We start from the raw sequence: 23,564 nt of genomic DNA, 5'->3' as shown, positions 1-23,564 counted from the left end.
TTGCTCTTTGTAAGTTTTGATAGTGCAAAGGTCCAAATTGTGTAGCCGGAAATGCTGCTATTTTTTCCCCAATTACTCTTGCTACTTGTCGAATAGTTGGTCGTTCGTTGACCATTAAATTGTTGCATGATTGTGCCAATTCAGTTGTTTTGTCTTTTGGCAAAGTTACAGACATGTGGACTGAATTAATTGTAAAGCCCAAGTAGTCCATGGTTGCGGATGGCTTCAACTTAGATTTTTCTGGATGTAAGACAAATCCCAGGGTTTCGAACAACTGTTTGGTAGCTGATACAGCTGATATAGCCAATTCCATGGTCTTGTCTACTATTAATATATCATCAAGATATGCCGTGACAATATGTTTTTGTCTTCTTAAAATTGCCAGGGTTGGTTTTAGTATCTTGGTGAATAATCTTGGGCTGATGTTAACCCGTAATGCTTTAAACTGCCATAGTTGCCCCATCCAGGTAAATTTCAGGTGTCTGCGATGATCCTTGTGAATGGGTACTGAATAGTAAGCATCTTTGAGGTCAATGCTTGCCATGAAGTATCCTTTGAAAATTAGTTGTTTGGCAGTAACAAGCGTTTCCATTTTGAAATGTACATACTTAACAAACTCATTTAGTGAAGTTAAGTCAATGATGATGCGACATCCACCATCTCTTTTGGTTTTTGTGAATATATTTGATACAAATTCCAAGTTCATTTTTTGTTTTTTCGATGATACCCTTTGTGATTAGTGTCACCAGTTCAACTTGTCCCTCTCGTTTTTATTTAACTGAGAGGGAAAAGACCCTCTGGGGTGAATGTTGAACTGGTGGCAATTGTATTTTGTATACACTAATGCTATTGAGTATATACTTGTCACTCGTGATAGACTCCCATGCTCCCTTAAACAGGTGTAATCTCCCCCCTGTTAGTATTCAGCCCCTACTTTCTATATGCTGGTAGGAACCAGACCCACCTACCTCCATGGTTATGGGTATTTCTTCGGTCTCTTCCCAGACCAGCGAGTCTTGCGCGTTGTCTGACGTGGCGGTGATGTTGGGGGGTGGCACATTCTCCATGGGGTCCGCTCTGGGCCTTGGTCTAAAAAAGACTTCCGGTGATAAATGCGGACCCCGAGCTTTCACCAGTCCCATATGGTAGACGTCGACTGTTGGACGCGATGGGGTGCTGCCGCTTGGGTATTGTTGTTTTGTGTTTGCTCATCCCGGGGCCTGCCCTCATGAGACCGAAAGTTTTAGAGGCCTCTTCCATATCTTTTACTTTTTTCGTGAGGTCTTTGCCAAAGAGCAGTGTGTCTGGCTCAGTGACTGGAGTTTTGCACAACCCCGCGAATTTTGGATTTAGGGCAGGTCTTATGATTTCTTTACGGAGGTTATTTATCTCGAACTGCGTGTTGTACAACAGTGCAAGAGTGTTTTGTTGGTTTGTGGTCATCTCCGTATTGTCCACAGAACGAGCAATGATGTGATGGCTGACGTCAGGAGCCTGAGGATCCGCTGCAGTATCAGCTCCTGGTTCTGAATATTTGTCCCGACATGCCCCCAGATCTCGCTGTTGACAGCCGGCACTTTGAGGGACTCACAATTTTCTGGAGCTGTGTACATTTTTAAGGCCTCATTAACCACCTGCTCCTGTAGGGGCCTGTTGGAGAGGTGTCGATGCTGGCCGCTAGTTTAGGCTCTAATGGCCTTCCTGCACGTGGGGCTGCCATGTAGCGGTCCACCACACCCAGCAGCTCTTCCTGGTCCTGCACCCCTGGCATACTCCCGACTTCTTCAGCCAGCGTCCCCTCTTCCTGACCAGCCCAGTCCTGGTCACCAAAGCTACCCTCGGGTAAGGAGGAAGCGATGGGCAGTGCACAAAGGCACTGTGGAGGGAATGCCTGAAATCCCCCTGCTAGATCGCCCCTCACGCAGCGCGTCTCGCTGGAGCACCTGCTCCAGGAGCCGCTCTATGCAGCTCAGGTGGTTGTCTCTCCTCCGTGCGGGTGGAGAGACGTCCCCGTCCGACAAGTTCGGAAGCCACTGGCCAGATGCTTTTTCGGGTGGTTTTACATCCAGCCCGCTGCTCAGGCGCTAGCGGGACTGGGCTCGGCACAGTGTCTGGGATGGCGGAGCACCAGGTAAGCGGTCCTCCCGCCTGTTGCTGCGCCCAACAGATGGAATGCTCCTCCGTTGGAGTCGAGCGGGGGACAGGTTTGTTCAAGAGCCTTTTTGTTCTCTGCCTGTAAAACAAAGCAGAAGGCTCTCCTGTGAAAGAAACCCGACCTCAGTTTACCTACCTGACGGTCTGTCTTTCAATCTGTAGAGGGAGCGCCTGACTCCCGATGCGGCCGCTGTTGCACTGCTGAACGCAATGCCGCGCATGCACGGTGAGCGGGTTCTTCACGTAGTCACTCACGTGACTCCGAAGTAAAATCATTAATTTGTTGCAGGCTTTTGCCAATTCTGCTGTTTTTTTATTTGGCAATGTTACAGACATGTGGACTGAGTTAATTGTGAATCCCAGATAGTCCATAGTTGTGGATGGTGTCAACTTAGATGTATCTGGATGTATAACAAACCCCAGAGTTTTAAACAATTGTATAGTAGCTAATACTGCTGATTTAGCCAATTCCAGGGTTTTGCCCACTATTAAAATGTCATCAAGATATGCCATGACAATATGTTTTTGTTTTCTTAGTATTGCCAAGGCTGGTTTTAATATCTAGGTAAATAATCTTGGGGCTGATGTTATCCCATTTGGCAACGCTTTATACTGCCATGGCTGCCCCATCCAGTTAAACTTTAGGTATCTACGATGATCCTTATGAATGGGTACTGAATAGTATGCATCTTTTAGATCGATGCATGCCATGAAGTATCCTCTGGAAATCAATTGTTTGGCAGTAACAAATGTTTCCATTTTGAAATGTATATACTGGACAAAAGTATTCAGTGTCGTCAAGTCAATGATGAAGCGACATCCTCCACCATCTCTCTTGGTTTTTGTAAATATATTTGATACAAATTCCAAAGGGTCATGCTCCGATTTCTCTATGACTCCTTTTGTATGTAATCTCACCAGTTCTGCCTGTCCCTCGCATTTTTCTTTTTGTGAGAGGGTAAACTCCCTGTGGGGTGCATGCTGTTAGTAGAGGCCCTGAACCTTTTATGTTCTGAAAGGAACCAGACCCACCTACCTCCATGCTTACTGGTGGAATGTTAATTTCTTGGGTTTCCGGTTCTTCATCGATCGAGGTGTTGCTGTATGGGATTGGCGCATCGCCCATGGGGTCCGCTCTGGGCACTGGCCTAAAAACTACCTCTGGGGATGATATGCGGGCCCCACGCTTTCACCAGCACCATGATGTTGACTCCTGCTGGTGGATGCTTAGGGGTGCTGCCGTCTGGGTTGCTTGGCCTTGCTCGTTCCGAGGCCTGCCCTCATGAGTCCAAGCGCTTTCGACTCCTCATCCAGATCTTTTACCTGTTTCGACAGGTCCTTTCCAAATAGCAGGATTTGAGGTTGTGAGGTCGGAGATTTGCACAAACCTGCAAATTTGGAATTGAGGGCAGGTCTTATGGCCTCTTTCCGCAGGCTATTTATCTTGTACTGTGTGTTACACAGTAGAGCCAGGGTGGCCTGCTGGTTCTTGGTCATTTCGACACGATCCACGGAACGAGCGTATGATGTAATGGCTGACGTCAGGAGCTTCAGACTTTTTTGGAGTTTTATTTCTTGGGTTCGTATGCCCAACCCAATGTACCCCCAGATTTGGCTGTTGACAACCGGTACATTGAGTGAAATGCAATTCTCCGGGGGCGTGTATAATTGCAATGCCTCATTTACTACCTGTTCTTGTAGTGGTTTGAAGGACAGGTAGTCAATACTGGCCGCCAATTTGGACTGCAACGTCTGTCCCGCTCGCGGTGTTACCCGCGTAGCGGTTTACCACTCCCAGCAGCTCTTCCTGTACCTGCATCCACAGCATACTGCTATCATCTACAGCCAAAGACCCCTCTTCTTGACCAGCCCAGCCCTGGTCACCAACGCTCCCCTCTGCTGAGGGAGATGCGATGGTCAGTGCTGGATATTGCACTGTTGCGGGTGTGCATGCACTCACTTGGCAGACTTGCCCCATCTCCAGGAGCAAGTCCCGCTGGAGCATTTGCTCCATCAACCTCTCCATGCGGGACAAATGGTCACCTTTGCCGCTCTCGGGCGGTGTGTCTTCCGTGCAGGACTCATCGGAGTCTACCGGCCGGACCGACTTCTGCTTTGCCTAGCCTCCAACCTGCTGCGGTGGTTTGAGCTGAGCAGCTTGCTGTACCCCATTAGTCACTGCCTGTCATTCTGAAAAGGACCCATTTGCTCCTACTCTTTGCATTGTGGGCTCCATCTTTCCATACCCATCAGTGCCAGCTCTTATTTGTTTTGAACCTTTTCATACCTCTACTTTCCATCTCCCTTGTCTCTCAATCTGAAGAAAGGTTTCGACCAAATACGTTACCTATTCTTTTTTTCCAGATATGCTTCCTAAACTGCTGAGTTAATCAAGCATCTCCAGCTAATGACCAGACAATCAAGCTGCTCCCAATCATGAGGAGTTGTCCACAGTGCGGGCAAGTGTCACATACCCTCCAAGATTAAACTTGCCCATGCTCAGTGCTGGTTTCACAAAGATCGCTTGGTTCTGAACCACATCACAGCCTTGGTCCAAACACGGAGCAAAGAACTGCATTCTGGAAAGACCCATGAAACACCCAGGAAAGAGACTGAAGCACCCCTAACAGATGAAGCCATCGTTCAAGCCGGTGAACCAACAAATACAACACCACGTTGGTGGCATGGCCCATCAAATACCAAAGTGAACATCTATTTGTGGAGCCGTAGGGGATGGGTGAGGTCTCCGGTGAATATTTCTCCCCTATTTTTACTCTGGGCAAAGACATGATGACTAGGGAGCCCAAGAAAGTCAATGGGGGCCTCTTGGTTATAGTCAGCATTACAGCAGAGGAGCTGTTAGATGTCTTAAAGCACAAATCTCTGGAGCCTGATCCAAGAACAATGTGGGAGCTACAGAAAAACTGTGGAGCTCAGAATGCACAGACTGTCATTATTATATTGTAAGAACGTCTCAGTAAATGTTGTAAAAACCCAACTCTTCAACGAAGCTCCTTTGGATGGAACCTGCTGGTCATCGCTGCTCTGACCACGATGTGACTCCAAACATTCACTAAGGTCCTTACATTAAATGCTTCAGGGGTTAAACACACAATGATATCCCAAAGCATTGCATGATGAGCATTTTTGAGCAAATTGCTTTGGGCAGTTATTTCCAGTTTTATCAACATTCACTCATCACAAGATTAAATTGATCATATTTTAAAATTACAAAGGAAAGTAACGAATCTGCCCTCAGTAAGAAGTGTTAATCAGAAACATGTTATGTAACTCTCCTCTCCTAAACAATCTGAGATCAGCTGTGGTTTTACTGCAACCGCTCAGCTTCTGCATAATCAACCGTCAAATTTCCACAGGCTCCTACCGTGAACCATTCTAATTAAATAATGACCAGCTTGTGTTTTTCTTCACAAAATAAACTCTCCAGGCCATTCCTAATGCCCAGTCCTGATATCTGACAACCGGAGGACAAACACAGGACCAGTTCCCTTTTCATCCCTTGACTCTCAATTTGTAAAAAGGTTTCGACCCAAAATGTCACCTATTCCTTTTCTCCAGAGGAGAACATTTTGTCTATCTCCAGCTAATGACCAGACAATCAGGCTGCTCCCAATCATCAGGAGTTGTCCACAGTGCGGGCAAGTGTCACTCCCCCCCCAATAATCGACTTGCCCACGCTCAGTGTGGGTTTCATCAAGATCACTCGGCTCTGAACCAAATCACAGCCTTGGTCCAAACACGGAGCAGAGAGCTGCATTCAGGAGGTGAGGCCAGAGTGAGGCTCCTTGAAAACAAGGCAGAGAATACGTCGAAGGTATGCGCACATGGTGGGGAGGGGAAAATTCAAGGGAAGAGAGAGTTTTTGTGTAATTGGAGAATTTCATGATCATTGGTCCTCACTGGTCCTCAATGCACCTACTCTGGGAAAGAGACTGTGCATCTACCCAATCTAATCCTCTCATGATTTTATACACTCCCATAAGATCACCCTTCATCCTCCTGAGCTTCAGTCTACTTAGTATCTCGTTATAGCTCAGACCCTCTAGTCCTGGCAACATCCTCATAAATTTTCAACTTGACAACATCTTTCCTGCCGAGAACTGAAAACAATACTTTAAATGTGACCTCACCAACCTCTTATACAACTGCAACATGACCTCCCAATGAAAGCCAAAGTGCCCAAAGGCTTTTTGTCCACTCAATTTACCTGCATCTCCACCTTAAGGGAACCATACACCTGCACTCCCAGATCCCTCTACTCTGCCTCACTCCCTCAAACCCACTGTGGATTTGTTGGAGTAAATGATGAGAAACTGTTTCCGGTGTCTGTGATCGCAGAGACTACAGGAGAATGATGTTGTGGAAATCTGGGACCTTCACAAACTTCTCAATGTGTGGAAATAATGGTCTAATAAATCGGCGGTGAGGTGATGGTGATTTCCCTCAGCGAGTGGCTCCCAGCTGGCTGAGGTGATGAGGTAACAAATGCTGCAGCGCATCGCTCCGTGAATTCCAGTTACTGAGCTCTCTGCCAGGCAGCAGGAGCACGGACTAGAGGATGGAGATCTGAGGTCATTGGCAAATGGGGCAGATGGGACAGGAGGAATCAGTTTTGTTCAGGAAGTTGGCATGATCTGAAACTCACGGACTGAAAGGCTGGTGGAAGCAGTCAAAAATAACTTTCAAAGGATTTGGCTGAATGTGTGAAGGAACAATTTCCTGTGGTTCGAGGAAAGAGTAGCAGAATTGTGCTAAATGGATCACACGATCAAAGAGATGACACAGATAGGATGGGGCAAATGGCCCCCTGCTGTGCAGGATCATTGGTTCATTCTATGATTCTACCAGGGGTTGACGATGGAGCTGAGAGTACAATGGGTCCAAGAGACCACTTGATCTGCCTCTGGAGTGTGAAGTGATTGGGGAACAAGAGAAAATCCAGAGAAAGAAAGGGCCATTTGGCCCATCAATCCCACCCCACTGGAGATCCTGTGGATTCCTTCCCACATCATGTTCCTGCAGGCATCTCCCTCAGCTGTGCCTGGAAATGCAACAAGCATCAAGCAGTCCATTATCTCCCCATCTTTCCATGCTCCTTCTGGCCAGACTTCACTCCAGCTCCATGTTCAAAAGTGGCCAAGATGTTGAATTGAACCAATTCTTACAAATGGATTACAAACTTTCCTGAATCAGTGACGGAGGGGGACTTTCCACTGTGATGGGAAAAGGAGAGGAAATAGACCAGAGTGAGTAAAGGAATTAGTGAGGTGTTCTGGGTCAATAATAATGTATTTGTCTAAATGTTACATCTTAATTGTTCCTGTTGATAATATTCATTAGATCCTAATACCATAAACACATAATGGGACCATAAATACAATCTACAGTTTCCATCCCTCAGTGTTCAGATACAGTGCCACATTCTACAGTCACACTTGGAGCTCACAAGACATTTCCGTGGCTTCCTGTTCATCTTGTTCTAATCTGTCAGTCAGTGATTGGTCATCAGAAGTTTTACGTAGATTGCTGCAGCCAATTGAGTTTGATTCCAATGGTTCCAAAAGCCTCCAAGATGCCAGTACTACACGTATATAAGGATGCAACAGCATTGGAAACCTCATCGACACAGCGAGCTGGGAGACAGAGAGGTGGGAATGGCAGCAGGATATGCCCACCTTCACTGTGAAACTTGACACTAATGATGAATTGTTTTCTTGTGTTTCAGGTTCGAGGAAGGAAACATGATGCTGGTGTGGGTTTTGGTGCTGACCGCACTGCTTGCCAGTGATGTGGCAGGTAAGGTCCATTGATTCCAGGAGCTTTAGAAATATATTGGTGTGAGGAATGAATGCACAGGCACTGTGTTGGGACTGTGGAACATGGGAATTTGTGGTCATTGGGACTGGTCGGGATGTGGCAGGAAATGTTTCTTGTCTGGGATACTCATCTCAGAGCTGCTGAGTTGGAAGGTGAGTTGGAGACTCTCCTCCACATCAGGAGACAGAGATTTATCCACGGTGACGCTTCACAGGAAGACAGAGTTGCAGGAAGAGGGATATGTGACTCTCTGTCAGGAACCCAAGGATTGCAGAGGAGAAGGTTCTGCAGGCACTGGTCCAATGTAATGGATGCATTGTACTTACCCACTGTGAGGGTGAGGATGGAGGCTTGAGGGAGGATGGCCAGAGTGCTGACAATGGTACAATGGACAGAGACAGAGGATGGTTGTAGTTATGGTGGTCAATAGAAATGTAATTCCAATTCTCTGGCCACATCACTGGCCAGCATGGGTAGGGTAGAAGGGCACAGTGCAGAGGAATGTAAAATCAGAGGGCATAGGTTCAAGGTTCAAGTGGAACATTTTAAAGGTGCCAGAGGAAGCATTGCAGAGAGGTAGAATTACAGCATTTAAAAGGCACTTACACATGTCCATAGACATGAATGGTTTAGAGATGTATGAGAGGATATGTGCCAAAAGAAGGCAATAGGTCTCACTCAGGACGACTCTTCAGTCGGCATGTTGGTTTAAAATCCTCATTCTCTTTATCTTCCAGGAGCAAACAATTCCACCGAACCAGAGGAGACTCTGCAGAACCTTGGATGTTATAGACGATGTCGTTCACATTGGCATTATTATCATCCTACAAGATCCTGTTACCGTTTTTTCCATCAGAAATTGCGATGGGGATGTGCTGAGGTAAGTCCCTGAAACCAGCGATTGCTAAGTTTAGAGATACAGCTTGGAAACAGGCCCTGCAGCACACAGACTCCAGCGATCCCTCAACACTAGTTCTGTCCGACACACACTAGTGACAATTTACAGTTGTCCATTAACTGACAAACCTTCACATCATGGAATGTTGCACCGAAACTGGAGAGGGACCAACATCCTACTGGGAAGGTTTGCTCATGCTACACAGGAGGGTTTAAACTACAGTAGATTGACAGAGGGGTGGGATCTCGTGCAGGACAGAAGCACAGGAGAGGCTAGAAGTTGCTATGGAGGGTTATGTGAGAAAAGTTAGTGCACAGAATAAGCAGGGGAAAGGCGGAGAGTGAGGAAGGAGGGTTGGGTTAAACTGCACGTATTTTAATGCAAGGTGCCTGGCGTGTAAGACAGATGAGTTTAGGGCATGGATAGGTACGAGCGACTGGGACATTGTAGCCATGACTGAAACCTAGTTAAGGGAGGGGCAGGATTGGCAGCTCAATGTTCCAGGGTACAGGAGCTTCAGGAGAAACATGGGTGAGGGAAAAAGAAGAAGGGAGGTTGCATTGTTGGTTGAGGAGAATGTCACGGCAGTGATCAAAGGTGACATTACGGATGGTTGATATAATGAGGCTCTATGGGTGGAGCTGAGGAACAAGAAAGGGATGATCACCTTGCTGGGGGTGTACTACAGACCCCCGAATAGTCAAGGGGAATTAGAAGAACAAATGTGCCGGGAGATTGCCGACAGCTGCAGGACAAATAAGGTTGTTGTGGTAGGCAATTTTAACTTTCCTAAAATAGAATGGGAATATCATAGTGTGAAGGGTTCAGATGGGGTGTAATTCCTCAAAAGTGTTCAGGAGAGTTTTCTTAAGCTGTATGTGGAGGCCCCCACATGTGAGAGGGCAACACTGGATCTAGTATTGGGAAATTGGGAAGGGAAAGTTAATGCAGTGTGATTGGAGGAGCCTTTTGGGACCAGTGACCACAATTTAATTAGGTTTAAGATAGTTATGGATAGGGACGGAGAGAGTCCACGCGTTAAAATGCTCAACTGGGGTAAGGCCAACTTTAAGGGTATGAGAGAAGGTCTTGCTCAAGTTGACTGGAGCAGGTTATTTGAGGGGAAAGGAACATCGGCCAAGTGGGATGTTTTAAAGTGTACTGAAGAAAGCTAATGACGTGTATGTCCCCGTTAGAGTGAAGGGCAAAGCCGGCAAACATAAGGAAGCTTGGCTGACGAGGGAAATTGAAACATTAGTCAAAAACAAGAAGGATGCATGGGGCAGGTATAGGCCGCTGGGAACAAAGAAATAAACTACAAAAGGAAATCAGAAGGGCAAAAAGGGGCCAGGAGATAGCTCTGGTGGGTAGCATTAAGGACAATCCCAAAAGTTTCATAAATACATAAGGGGGAAAAGGGTAACTAGAGAGAGAGAGAGTGGGACCTCTCAAGAATCAAAGCCGTCACCATTGTGTGGAGCCACAGGAGATGAGCAAGGTCCTAAATGAGTATTTCTCCTCTGTATTTACAGAAGAGAAAGACAGTAGGATGGAGGAAATTGGAGCAGTCACTGGAATTGTCTTGAGAGCAGTCACTGGAATTGTCTTGAGAGCAGTCAGGGTTACTGTTGAAGAGGTACTGAAGGTACTGTCCTGTTTGAAGGTAGACAAATCTCCAGGGCCTGATCTGATATATCCGAGGACATTGTGGGAAACTAGAGAGGAAATTGCAGGAGCCCTGGTTGAAATTTCAGAGTCCTCCTTAAATGCAGGAGAGGTGCCGGAAGACTGGAGGGTGGCAAATGTTGTACCCCTTTACAAGAAGGGCTTCAGGGGAAATGCTGGGAACTATAGGCCAGTGTGCTTAACATCTGGAGTTAGACAAAAATGCTGGGCGAGGCCGCATCTATGGAGCAAAGGAAATAGGTGACGTTTCGTGTTGATACCCTTCTTCAGGACTGGATAGACTCGGCTTGAACTCGCTAGAATTTAGAAGATTGAGGGGGGATCTTATAGAAACTTACAAAATTCTTAAGGGGTTGGACAGGCAGGAAGATTGTTGCAGGAAGATGCAGGAAGATTGTTCCTGATGTTGGGGAAGTCCAGAACAAGGGGTCACAGTTAAAGGATAAGGGGGAAATCTTTTAGGACCGAGATAAGAAAAACATTTTTGACACAGAGAGTGGTGAATCTCTGAAATTCCCTGCCACAGAAGGTAGTTGAGGCCAGTTCATTGGATATATTTAAGAGGGAGTTAGATGAGGCCCTTATGGATAAAGGGATCAGGGGGTATGGAGAGAAGGCAGGTACAGGATACTGAGTTTGATGATTAGCCATGATCATATTGAATGGCGGTGCAGGCTAGATGGCCGAATGGCCTACTCCTGCACCTAATTTCTATGTTTCTATGTTTCAGACATCTGTAGTTGGTAAGTTACTTGAGAATAATCTAAGGGATAGGATATACAGGCATTTGGATGGGCAAAGCATAATTAGGGATAGTCAGCATGATTTTGTAAGTGGAAGGACGTGTCTTACAACTCTGATCGATTATTTTGAAGATGTGACCAAAAAGGTTGATGAGGGCAGAGCTGTAGATGGTGTGTACATGGACTTCAGTAAGGCGTTCAACAAGGTTCCACATGTTAGGCTGCTCTGGAAGGTTAGATCGCATGTGGTCCAAGGAGGGATACTATAGCAGAATGGTTAGCAAATTGGCTCCATGGAAGGAAGCAGAGGGTAATGGTGGAAGGTTGCTTCTCACACTGGATGCCTGTGACTAGTGGTGTGCCTCTGGGTTCGATGCTGGGCCCATTACTGTTTGTCATTTACATCAATGATTTGGATGAGAACATACAGGGTAAGATTTGCAAGTTTGCTGATGAAACAAAAGTTAGTGGTTTTGCAGATAGTGAAGATGGTTGCGAACAATTGCAGCAGAATCTGGATCAATTGGCCAGGTGGGCGGAGGAATGGTTGATGGAATTTAATACAGAGAAGTGTGAGGTGTTGCATTTTGAGATGTTGGATAAGGGCAGAACCTACACAGTAAATGTAGGCCTCTGGGTAGTGTTGTAGAGTAGAGGGATCTAGTACAGGTGCATAGTTCCTTGAAGGTCGAGTCGCAGGAAGATAAGGTAGATAAGTTGGCACTTAGGCCATCAGTCAGATTATTGAGTATAGAAGTTGGGAGGTCATGTTGCAGTTGTAAAAGACTTTGGTGAGACCACATTTAGAATATTTGGTTCAGTTCTGGGCACCATGTTATCGGAAAGATATTGTCAAGCTTGAAATGGTTCAGAAAAGATTTACGAGGATGTTGCCAGGACCAGAGGGTGTGAGCTATAGGGAGAGGTTGTGTAGGCTGGATCTCTATTCCATGGAGTGCATGAGAATGAGGAGAGATCTTATCGGGGTATACAAAATCATGAGAGGATTAAACCAGGTAGATACACAGTCTTTTGCCCAGATAGGGGAATCAAGAACCAGAGGACATAGGTTCAAGGTGTAGGGGAAAAGATTTAATAGGAATCTGAGGGGTAACTTTTTCACACAAAAGGTGGTGAACGTATGGAACAAGCTGCCAGAGGAGGTAGTTCAGATTCAGATTCAGATTCAATTTTAATTGCCATTGTCAGTGTACAGTACAGAGACAATGAAATGCATTTAGCATCTCCCTGGAAGAGCGACATAGCAAATGATTTGAATAAATAATAATAAGTGTCCGGGGGGGGGGGGGGGGGGGGGTGATTGGCAGTCACCGAGGTACGTTGTTGAGTAGAGTGACAGCCGCCAGGAAGAAGCTGTTCCTGGACCTGCTGGTTCGGCAACGGAGAGACCTGTAGCGCCTCCCGGATGGTAGGAGGGTAAACAGTCCATGGTTGGGGTGAGAGCAGTCCTTGGCGATGCTGAGCGCCCTCCGCAGACAACGCTTGCTTTGGACAGACTCAATGGAGGGGAGCGAGGAACCGGTGATGCGTTGGGCAATTTTCACCACCCTCTGCAATGCCTTCCGGTCGGAGACAGAGCAGTTGCCATACCATACTGTGATGTAGTTGAGGCTGGGACGGTCCCATTGTTTAAAAAAAGTTAGACAGGTACATGGATAGGACAGGTTTTGGAGGGATATGGACCATGCACCGGCAAGTGGGACTGGTGTAGCTGGGACATTGTTGGCCAGTGTGGGCGAGGTGGGCCGAAGGGCCTGTTTCCAAACTGCATCACTCTCTGACTACAACCGGAGCACCAGGAAAAACAAACTTGTTTACAGGGAGAACATACAAACTCCATAAGGAGAATGCCCATGATCCCGTGTCACTGGCACAGTAAGGCAGCAGCTCTATCACTGCATCAGTGTGCGCTGGGACGCCTGGGGAACATTGGCCATGCTGGTTTAATCCCATGAACTCACAGCACAGCTTCTCGTTGAATTGCCTGCGATGAGTCCCTGTGTTCCAGGGTGCGCTTCACTGCAGCCGTGGGCTCCGGTTTCTATCACTCGGACCAGTGGGTGAAATATTGGGGATTTGAGGGGAAACTCCACATCCAGGAGTTAACACGGAGCTGGGGTTGACACCAAAGTGTTTAAAGAACTAGACCTCTATTTGAAGGGAACAAAGTTGCTGAATGTCCACTTCACTTTGGATGATTTACTGAATGACGAACAAGGGGATGAAACACGGTGGTTGAAACAAGAGATAAAATACTTTGTTTGTTTTCAGCATCACTGCAGATGCGTAGGACGTCATGGACATCTGGCTTCTAGCAGGTCGTACTGTGAAAACGCATTCATTTCCCGAGTGATCTGGCTTGGGCATGGAGGAAGACAAACCGCTTGGATTGGTCTCAACGACAAATGCTGTGTAAGTTTATTAGTGACACGTTATCTTGCAGGACCTCATGACACTGGGCAGACCTGCATTTGTTGTTCCCCCTTGATCATCCTCTGACTATATCAGAGAGTAGGTTACAGTCAACACATTGATGGATCTCTGGGGTCACATCGTTGTTCATAGGTACGTAGTTTGGATCCAAGTAAATAAACTGCAATCACTCTGGAGAAACAAGTTACCATCAGTAATGGGGACTGAAACTACTGGACTGTTGTAAACACTCGTCTGGTTCACTGTTGTCCTTCAGGGTAAGAAATCTGCCCTCCTTCCCCAGTCTGGCCTCACCACGACTCCAGAGATCCATCAATGTGTTGACCCTTACCTGCCGTCTGACATGGTCAGAGGATGATCACGGAAGTACAATAAATGCAGGTCCGGTCACTGTCACCATGTCCTGTGAACAAATGAAATCCCTCATGTTCATATGTCTGTTTCTGCTCCACATGAGCCTCCTCTCACCCTCCTTCATCTCACACCGTCACTGGGACTTTCCTTCCCCCTCATCAGCTTCACTGTCTTCCACCTAAACGTGAGATTCTGATCGGTCTCAATGCCCCCTCACCGCAGTCAGTCACATCACCAACACTCTGGGGAAAAGGGTTTCTCTGGATGAGGCTTCTGGGTTGATCAGTGACTACTTTATATTTATTCACCCGGCTTTTCCACTGCACCACCAGTGGAAACATTTCTCCACGTCGACCCTATTCCATCGCCATAGTTTGAAGGTGGGTCCCAGTGACCCACTCAGCCACCCCACACACAGGCATCTGCCTTTAATATCCGTGTTAATTGTAGTTATGGCTCCACGGTTACAGCAGGTAGACACATTCAGAGAGAAAGAGGGAGAGGGAGATCACCCTCAGCCACTGGTGGATGAAAGGGCAATGGTTGGTCCAACCTTTGTTGGGAAGTACCATGTCTCAGTTCTGCAGCCTTCCCTGAAATATGTTTTCACCTTCACTGGTGTACTTGTGCCTTTCCCATGTCATGGAAACCACAACTGTGCTCAGTATCCAAGTGTGGTCTTACCAAGGTTCTATCCCAGTCCCACTCAACCTCTGCTTTTCAACTCTATCCCTCGAGAACTGGTCTCCACAGCTTTGAATAAATTATGTGAATTCCTGTACCACTGCATTTATTCACAAACCCTTTCTCCACAGTCCCTGGTTCTGGTTAATCCTTCCGGTTAATCTTTCCCCTGAAACTCTCTGAAGGAAGAAATGAATCATTGAATTTAAATAACCTGCTGGAGGTCAGTAATAGTTTGGGGTATTCACTCCCCCGAGGAATGGATCCGCTAAACCTTCAGACACATTCAAAGCCTCTCGAGTTCTTGGGCTGGGCAGTGAATATTCCAGATGTCCTCCTGATCTGGGCTGGTCCCTGAAGGTCAAAGAAATGTAAAATTCACCAAAGACCCACTGAATGGAGGAGCAGTGTTGGTGCCGGTGGGGGTGGAGGGGCGAGGGAGTGGGTGAAGTGCCCAGTGTTCCACTCCTCCACACACACAACAGGCTCCGTGCTACAACTCACTGTCTCCATCTCCTGTTGGGTTTGGCATTGTGTTCATTGGTCTGCAGGGGTCTACAGTTCTTTTCTTCATTGTTCACCGACTTTCTCTGGGAGATCCTACTTTGTATTTGTGTGGAATTACCATCTTTTCCTCATTTTCTGAGTTACCATTGCTCCTCTTCTCTGACCTTTACTCTCAGATCCTGTCACATTCATCCCAAAGATTCTGTTACTTACATGAGATTTCCCCACCCTGCCAGTCCATAGTTTAAACTCCCATCCACTGCCCTACTTGTCCCGGCTGCTCTTATTCTGCTCTCACTCCAGCTCAGGTACAGCTCATCCCTGTACTGTTATGTGGCAGCTTACTCAGCATTCCAACAGCAATGACCATTGTTTATACCCACAGGAAGGTCATTACAAATGGATTGATGGATCTGCATACAGATACTCACGCTTTGCTTGTGGGGAACCTAATAACCTTTGGAACGAAGATTGTGTGGAAACTAACTTTCGTCGTAAGTGTAACAATGACAGAAATATTGTTTTGTTGGAAGTTGATTTCAGATACTGTATTGAATAAGAGATTACCTCCACAGACCAGCAGTTACACAGAGGGAGTGAACCAACCTCATGGGTTCTGTACTCTGCAGAACTGGACTGACTGCCCAGCAGTGAGAGGAGGATATATGGGATGTAATGCAGGAGTCAGGGGAACAGACACCGAGTGTAACTGTGCAGGAGGAATGTACAAGGGGGTAACACTGGAGTTAGAGGAAGATACAGTGGTGAATGATTTATAGGGGGATGTCAAGAGGATGTTTCCTCAAGTGTGAAACCAGATTTACTGTGTGAATGTGAAATAGCCACCGATAAATCAAAGCGAGAAGAGAGAAAATCTTCTTGACTTGGGTGTGGGGAGCAGGTGGGGATCAGGAGCATGTAATCGAGGCAGAGAGCACAGATGTACTTAAGGGAGAGGTAGATGGAGAAAGGAACAGACAGATGTGTTGATGGGGTCGGATGCAGGGAGGGGGAAGGCTGGAAATACTCAGTGGGTCAGGCAGCATCTGTGGAGAGAGGAACAGAGATACTGTAACAGCTCCCTTAATGAACATTCTGTTTCCTCTCCACTTGCTAAGTGACCAATTGAATATTTCCAGTATTAGTTCAGATTTCTGGAATCTGCAGCATTTTGCTTGTGGACAAACCGGTAAATGCTTTCCTCTTTTCTTGCTTCTAGGTGCGGGATTATGGAATGATAAGTCATGTCGATCACGCAGGCGTTATGTTTGTTCCTACAGACTGTGATTAGAAGACTCCAGAATTATCCCCTCATCCTTTCCAGCAGTGGATCCAATGCTTTGATTTCTTTGTAGCCGCTCTCACTGTCTGTGGTGACTGTACTCACTTAGCTTCTTAGCCAATAATAAAGAGAACTGCATCATGAGCTGTGTGTTTGGTGTTGTGTGAGTCCAGTTTCTCGCAGCCTTCCTGTCCCACTGTTGCTTCCTCCCCACCTCTGCACTCAGTGCTGCGCTGAGGAGAAGGCGGCACAGACTTTACACAATGAACTCTTGTCCTTCGGCCGCACCTGGTGTGTCGGGTCCCGGACACCGCACCTGGGAGAGAAATAAAGGCTGTGGAGAGGATACATGGGGAGTTAGTGGAATAGTTGCAGGGAGAGAGCTTTCACAGTCCTGTGGGTGAGCTGCAGAAGATGAACTGGGACCAGAAATTCCTCAGCACAGGTGTCGGAACATGATGTGAAGGAAGTCAAGCCTTGCCCAACCCGCCAGTCAATGGCCTGAGGGAGAGTGAGAGAGATAGTGGGACTAACTCAACATTACACGGGGAGTATAGTTGTGACAGGGAACGCACCTTTGCGGGGCACCTTGCTGAGAATTATTGCACAGCAGGTGATGTCATCTATCCTCACTGAGTGTGGATGGTGGGTCAGAGAGTTGAGGATCCGAGAGACAAGAGAGGAGAATGTAGGGGCTTTGATGAAGATCTTAGTATCCTCGCTCACCACGGCTGAGGTCTCGGAGGACCAGCGAGTATTCACTATCATCCCATTATTAAAAGGAAGCAGAGATAATCGAGAAGTTTAGAAGATGGTGAGCCTCACACCTGTGGTAGAGAACTATTGGAGGGGATTCTTTGAGATAGGATTTACTCCCATTTGGAAGAGAATGGGATAAAATAATGACCGGTTGTGTTTTTTCTTCACAAAATAAACTCTCCAGGACATTCCTAAAGCCCAGTCCTGATATCTGACATCCAGAGGACAAACACAGGAGCAGTTCCCTTTTCATTAACCAGCATCGTCACCCGTCCAATCAACAACCATTCCTAGATCCTTCCTTCCATCCACCCTGTCTCCAAACTTCCTTTCCTCTCCAAATTCTTCACCAGGTATTGGCCCATAAATTGGAGGCCACAATGAAGCTCGACCAATCCAGTCCAGGTGAGGCAGAGATTCACTTGTACCTACTCCAACCTCATCTACCATATCCGTTGTTCTCTGTGTGGGCTCCTATATATCGGCGAGACCAAACCCAACTGGGCGATCATTTTGCTGAAACCCTATGCTCAGTCTGCCTGAGCCGACACGATCTCCCGGTTGCCAAACATTTAAACTTCCCTTCACATTCCCTTACTGACCTTTCTGTCCTGGGCCTCCTCCACTGTCAGAGTGAGGCTACCTGTAAATTCGAGCAACAGCACCGTATATTTCACTTGGGAACTTTACAGCCCAGCGGTATGAACGTTAATTTCTTTCAAATAACCTTTGCATTCCCTCTCGCCCGACCCCTCCTACACCCTAACCACCCTACCAGTTCCACTGTTCGTATCCATCTATCCCTTTATTATCACCTCTTCCACAGCCAACAATAGACCGTTGTGGGCTCCATCTTTCCATAACCATCAGTGCTGTCTCTTATTTGTTTTGAACCTTTTTGTGCCTCTACTTTCTCTCTCCCTTGACTCTCAATCTGAAGAATGGTTTCGACCAAATGCGTTACCTATTCCTTTTCTCCAGAGATGCTTCCTAACCTGCTGAGTTAACCAAGCATGTTGTGTCTATCTCCAGCTAATGACCAGACAATCAGGCTGCTTCCAATCATCAGGAGTTGTCCACAGTGTGCGCAAGTGTCACTTCTCAAGTGATCAAGAAGACACGTAGATAGAAGATGCTCCCCATGTCGGTCCACAAGGGTGTGCACATTGGTCGTTCTTTGCTCCGAGCCTATGTAACAGGGACCAGCGACCACAGTTGTTGTATTAGTTAGAGTCACAGAGTCATGCAGCATGGGAACAGGCCCTTTGTCCCGAACTATCATGCTGTCCAAGTTGCCACAACTAAAATAGTCCCTCCCCCTGTGTTTGACCCATTTCCCTCAAAACCTTTGCTATCCATGTACCTGTCCAAATGTTTTCTAATTGTTCTTATAGTATCTGTCTCAACAACCTCCTCTGGTATGTCGTTCCATTTATCAACCTCTATGTGAAAAAGTTTCCTTTCAGGTTCCTATTAAATCGTACCCCCTCACCTCAAACATATGTACTCCATTTCTTGATTCCCCTACTCTGGATAAAAGACTGTGTACATTCATCCTTTCTATTCCCCTCATGGTTTAATACACCTCTATAAGATCTCCCCTCAGCCTCCATGGAATAAAGTCAAATCTTCCTCAACCTTTCCCAATAGCTCAAGTCCCTGAGTCCTGGCAGCAATCTCATACATCTTCTCTGCACTCTTTCCAGCTTGATGATATCCATCCTACAGCAAGTCGTGAAGTCAAGTTTAGTTGTCACATACGCTTACGAGATGTGCACTGAAATGAAAAGTGGCAATGCCTGCGGAATTAGATTAGATTAGATTAGACTTTATTAATCCCCTTATTCAGGGTAAATTCAGATGTCCTTGCAGCACAATAATAAAAATACAACATAGCATTCAAGAAGAAGTTCAACACCAAAACACAAAAACATCCCCCCACAGGGAACCCATAGTGCGTTCGGCCGAACGCACTACTCTCTGCAGAGCCTTCTTGTCCTGGGCAGAGCAGTTCCCAAACCAGATTGTGATGTTTCAGAAAAAGATGCTTTCTACAGCCGCTGAGTAGAACTGGAGGATCCTCAGAGAGAAACTGAATTTCCTCAGCTGCCTGAGGTGGTAAAGGTGCTGCCTTGCCTTACTCACCACTGTGGCAGCGAGTTATGTCCATGTCAGACCCTCAGTGATGTGGACTCACAGGTATTTAAAGCAGCCCACTCTATCCACAGTTTCCCCATTCACTTGTGCGTGTACGTCCTCTTCCCGGTAGGCCTTCTCATTATTTTCGGTGATCAGGCCCACCACCACAGTGTCATCAGCAAACTAGTCATAACAGGATATAACCAGGGTTATATCTGGGCCATACAATGCCCTGACTGATGAAGGCCAATGAACTGATAGCCCATCTTAAACACACTATCTACTATGACCCCACTTTCAGGGAACAATGTACCTGTTCTGCCAGCACTCCCCAGGGCTGTACCATTCACTGTAACGGCCTTCCCCTGGTTTAACTTCACAAAATACAACACCTTACACTTATCTGCATTAAACCTCATTAGCTTTTATTCAGCACACTTGCTCAGCTGATCAAAATCCTGCTGTAATTATTGAAAGCCATCATCAGTATCTAAGATATTGTCTACTTTCGTATCATTTTCAAACTTACATTTTTATCCAAATTATTGATATAAACAGCAAACAGCAATAGGCCCAGCAATGATCTCTGAGGCACACTCCTAGTCACGGGGCTCCAGTCCTAAAAACAATCTTCCATCATCACCCTCTGCTTCCTTCCATGAAGTCAATTCTCTATCCAATCGGCTAGATCTCCCTGGATCTGACAGGATCTAACCTTCCAGAGCAGCCTACCATGCAGAACCATTAGCAAATACCTTGCTGAAATCCATATAGGCAACGTCTATGGCTTTGCCATCGTCAACCATTTTGGCTACTAGTTCAATAAACTCAATCAGATTTGTGAGACACAATATCACACATACAAAACCAAGCTGTTATACCTAATGCCTGCAGTCTGCCCTTTCACCCTTTTTAATTTTATTTTTTAGTCTTGTTCAAAAACAAAATGTTAGTTGGAGGTCTTTTATGTGGTGGGTGGGGGAGGGGAAGGGGGAAACTTTGTTTCCTAGTCCCTACCTGGTCGGAGAGGTGGCTTCCCTCCGAGCTGCATCTTCGCCCCGTCCTCGCGGCCTACTATCGAGACTGGAGCGGCGTCTCCCGTCGGGACCGGCCGGGGCTGCAGCTTCGGCGGCGGCGCAGCGCTGCAACACTATCCTGGAGCGGGCGATGCCTTACCGGGTGGCCGTGCGGTAAGCTCCTGAGTGCTGTGACCACCGACTCCAACATCAGAGGAGCTGTGGCTGCGGGCGTCCAACCGTGGGCGGCACTGGATTTGGAACACCGCGGAGCCTGGGATCGAGATCGCCGGTGTCGGAGCTCCAACCGGCGCGGCCTGAGGACTTCGGGAGCCGCGGTCTCCGGGGAGGGAGCGGCCGCTCCAGACATTTCCAAGCCGCTGAGGAATGTTCACGCCGGAGTTCCAGCTTCACGGCAAGAGGGCCTGAAAACATTGGGCTAGCTGCAAGGCCACAAATAGGCCCCGACCTCGGGTGGTCACAGAGGAAGAGGACTAAACTTTCTGGTGCCTTTCCCCACAGTGGGAAATGTTGATTCTGTTGTGGGGGGACGTTTGTGTTGAACTCTATAATGTGTTGTGTCAATTTATCTTGTTTTAATCTTTTTCTATGGATGTACGGAAACTTATTATTTATTTTATGTAAAGCACATTGGTTTCAACGCGAGTTGATTTAAAACCTGCTATATAAATAAAACTTACTTATTTACTTATTAATCATCTTCTATCTATCTAAATCCATATATATCTTATGCCTCGAAATATTCTCCAGTAACTTGCCTACCAAATTATTTTAAGCCCACTGTCTATAGTTCCCAGGGTTTTCCTTGCAGCCCTTCTTTAAAAGTGTTCTCTAAGAACACTATAAGAAGGTAATACACATAAGAAGGAAAAATGTTCCCGATGATGGGAAGTCCAGAACCAGGGGTCACAGATTAAGTATAATGGGTAGGCCATTTAGGACTGATATGAAGAAAACCATTTTCACCCAGAGAGTTATGAATCTGTGGAATTCTCTGCCACAGAAGACAATGGAGGCCAATTCACTGGAGGTATTCAAGAGAGATAGATATAGCTCTGAGGCCTAACAGAATCAAGGGACAAAACAGGAACAGGGTACTGATTTTGGATGATCAGCCATGATCATATTGAATGGTCGAATGCTCGAATGGCTCGAAGGACCGAATGACCTATTCCTGCACCTATTTTCTATGTTACTATGTTTCTGTTTTTATGTTAAATAGAGACACAACAATAGCCACTCCCCATTTTGCTGACATCTTACCCGTGTCAAATGATGAATCATATATCTCAGCCAAAGCACTAGTAAATTCTTCTCTAGTTTCTCACAATATCTGAGAATAAATCTGATAAGGCCTGGGAGGTTGCTCTACCTTCACATGCCCAAGAATATCCAGAACCTCCTCGATTGTAAAACAGACGGTCCTCAAGGACATCTCCCTTAACCATCGTTCTCCTGTATTTCTGGCTTTCTCCATGGTAAAATGAGAGGAGAAATACACATTGAGGAACTTGAACATTTCCTGCAGCTCCACACAGAGATGAGTGATTTGGTTTCTGAGGGCCCCTATTCTCTCTCAAGATATACATTTGCCCTTAATGTACTTATAAAATAATTTGTATTCACTTTAATATTATCTGACCGAGCTGTCTCCTGCTCCCTTTTTGCCCTCCTGATCTCCTTCTTAAGTAAGCTCCCCAGTCCCAATGCTCCTCCAGGGATAAACTTGATCCCAGCCTCCTATACCTGCATCATGCCTCCTGCTTTTTCCTGATTAAGGAATGGGACAGTCCTGATCCACAAATTAATGTTCTGGAGCAATGGATATATAGATAGGACCTTGCAAAAGTTGATAGATGCCGGTTGTTTGTGGGCCAATGGATGTTCAACAGGTTCAGAGGCTTTTGAAACTAAGATGTCAAGAGTTCAACATGTGCATGTTCCTGTCAGAGTGAAGAGCAAAGCTGGCAGGAGTAGGGGACATCAGATGAAAAGTGATATTGAGACTTAGAAGAAAATAAGGCATGGGTCAGTTACAAGCAGCTGGGCTCAAGTGAATCCCTAGAGCAGTATAAGGACGCAGGAATATACTTGAGAAGGAAGTCAGGAGGACAAAAAGGAACATGAGATATCATTGTCAAAAAAGACTAAGGCGAATCCAAAGAGATTTTGTAAATATTTAAAGGAAAGTAAGTAATTTAGAGTCCATTATAAAGGATGAGGTTATGAAGTACATAGAAGTTCATGATAAAATAGGCAGATGTCAGCATGATTTTGTGAAGGGGAGATCTTGCTTGATGAAACTGTTGGAATTCTTTGAAGAAGTAATTAGGAGGCCAGACAAAGGAGGGTCAGTGAATGTTGTTTACCTAGATTTTCTGAATACCTTTGATAGCGTGTCACATGTGAGGCTGCTAAGGAAGATGAGAGCCCACATTATCAAAGGGCAGATATTAGCATGGGTATCAGGTTGGCAGGATGGCAGAAGGCAAAGAGTGGCAATAAAGGAGGCTTTTGCTGGTTGGCTGCCAGTTACTACCAGAGTTCCACTGGGGTCAGTGTTGGGGGCCGCTACTCTTCACGTTGTATATTAATGATTTGGATGAGTGGATTAAAGGTTTTGTGGCCAGGTTTCTAGATGATATGAAAATAGATGTGGGGCAGGTAATGTAGAGAAGGCAGGGACACTTCAGAAGGGCTTCAACAGGTTGGGAGAGTGGGCAGAAAATCGGCAGAAATATATTGAAACTTGCCATATAGTGAAAGGCTTGGATAGAGTACATGTGGGAAGGATGTTTCCACTAATGGGACGAGAGTTCAGAGCCTCAGCATTAAAGAGCATTTCTTTACGAAGGAGATGAGGAGGATTTTCTTCAGTCAGAAGTTGGTGAATCTGTAGAATTCTTTGCCACAGAAGGCTATGGAGGCCAAGTCAATGGAAATTTTTAAGGCAGAGATAGATAGATTCTGATTAGTATAGGTGTCAATGGCTACGGTGAGAAGCAGGAGAATGAGTTTAGGAGGGAGAG

General features: G+C 46.3%; 1 protein-coding gene across 1 annotated transcript in view; it reads left to right on the top strand.

Moving 5' to 3' along the window:
* LOC116984991 (C-type lectin lectoxin-Lio2-like) overlaps positions 1 to 16,605 on the top strand; it is a 66,368-nt gene extending 49,763 nt beyond the window's left edge. Inside the window, exons 4-6 of the mRNA XM_033039352.1 lie at positions 13,612 to 13,752; positions 15,704 to 15,812; positions 16,538 to 16,605. Of these exons, the coding sequence (XP_032895243.1) occupies positions 13,612 to 13,752; positions 15,704 to 15,812; positions 16,538 to 16,605 (318 nt within the window). The remainder of the gene's footprint in view (positions 1 to 13,611; positions 13,753 to 15,703; positions 15,813 to 16,537) is intronic.
* Positions 16,606 to 23,564: the final 6,959 nt, after the last annotated feature.

Source organism: Amblyraja radiata, chromosome 21 (assembly GCF_010909765.2).
Source record: "Amblyraja radiata isolate CabotCenter1 chromosome 21, sAmbRad1.1.pri, whole genome shotgun sequence".
Classification (NCBI taxonomy): Eukaryota; Metazoa; Chordata; class Chondrichthyes; order Rajiformes; family Rajidae; genus Amblyraja; species Amblyraja radiata.
The sequence above is the reverse complement of the archived record's forward strand: the minus strand, read 5'-3'. Positions and strand labels throughout refer to the sequence as shown.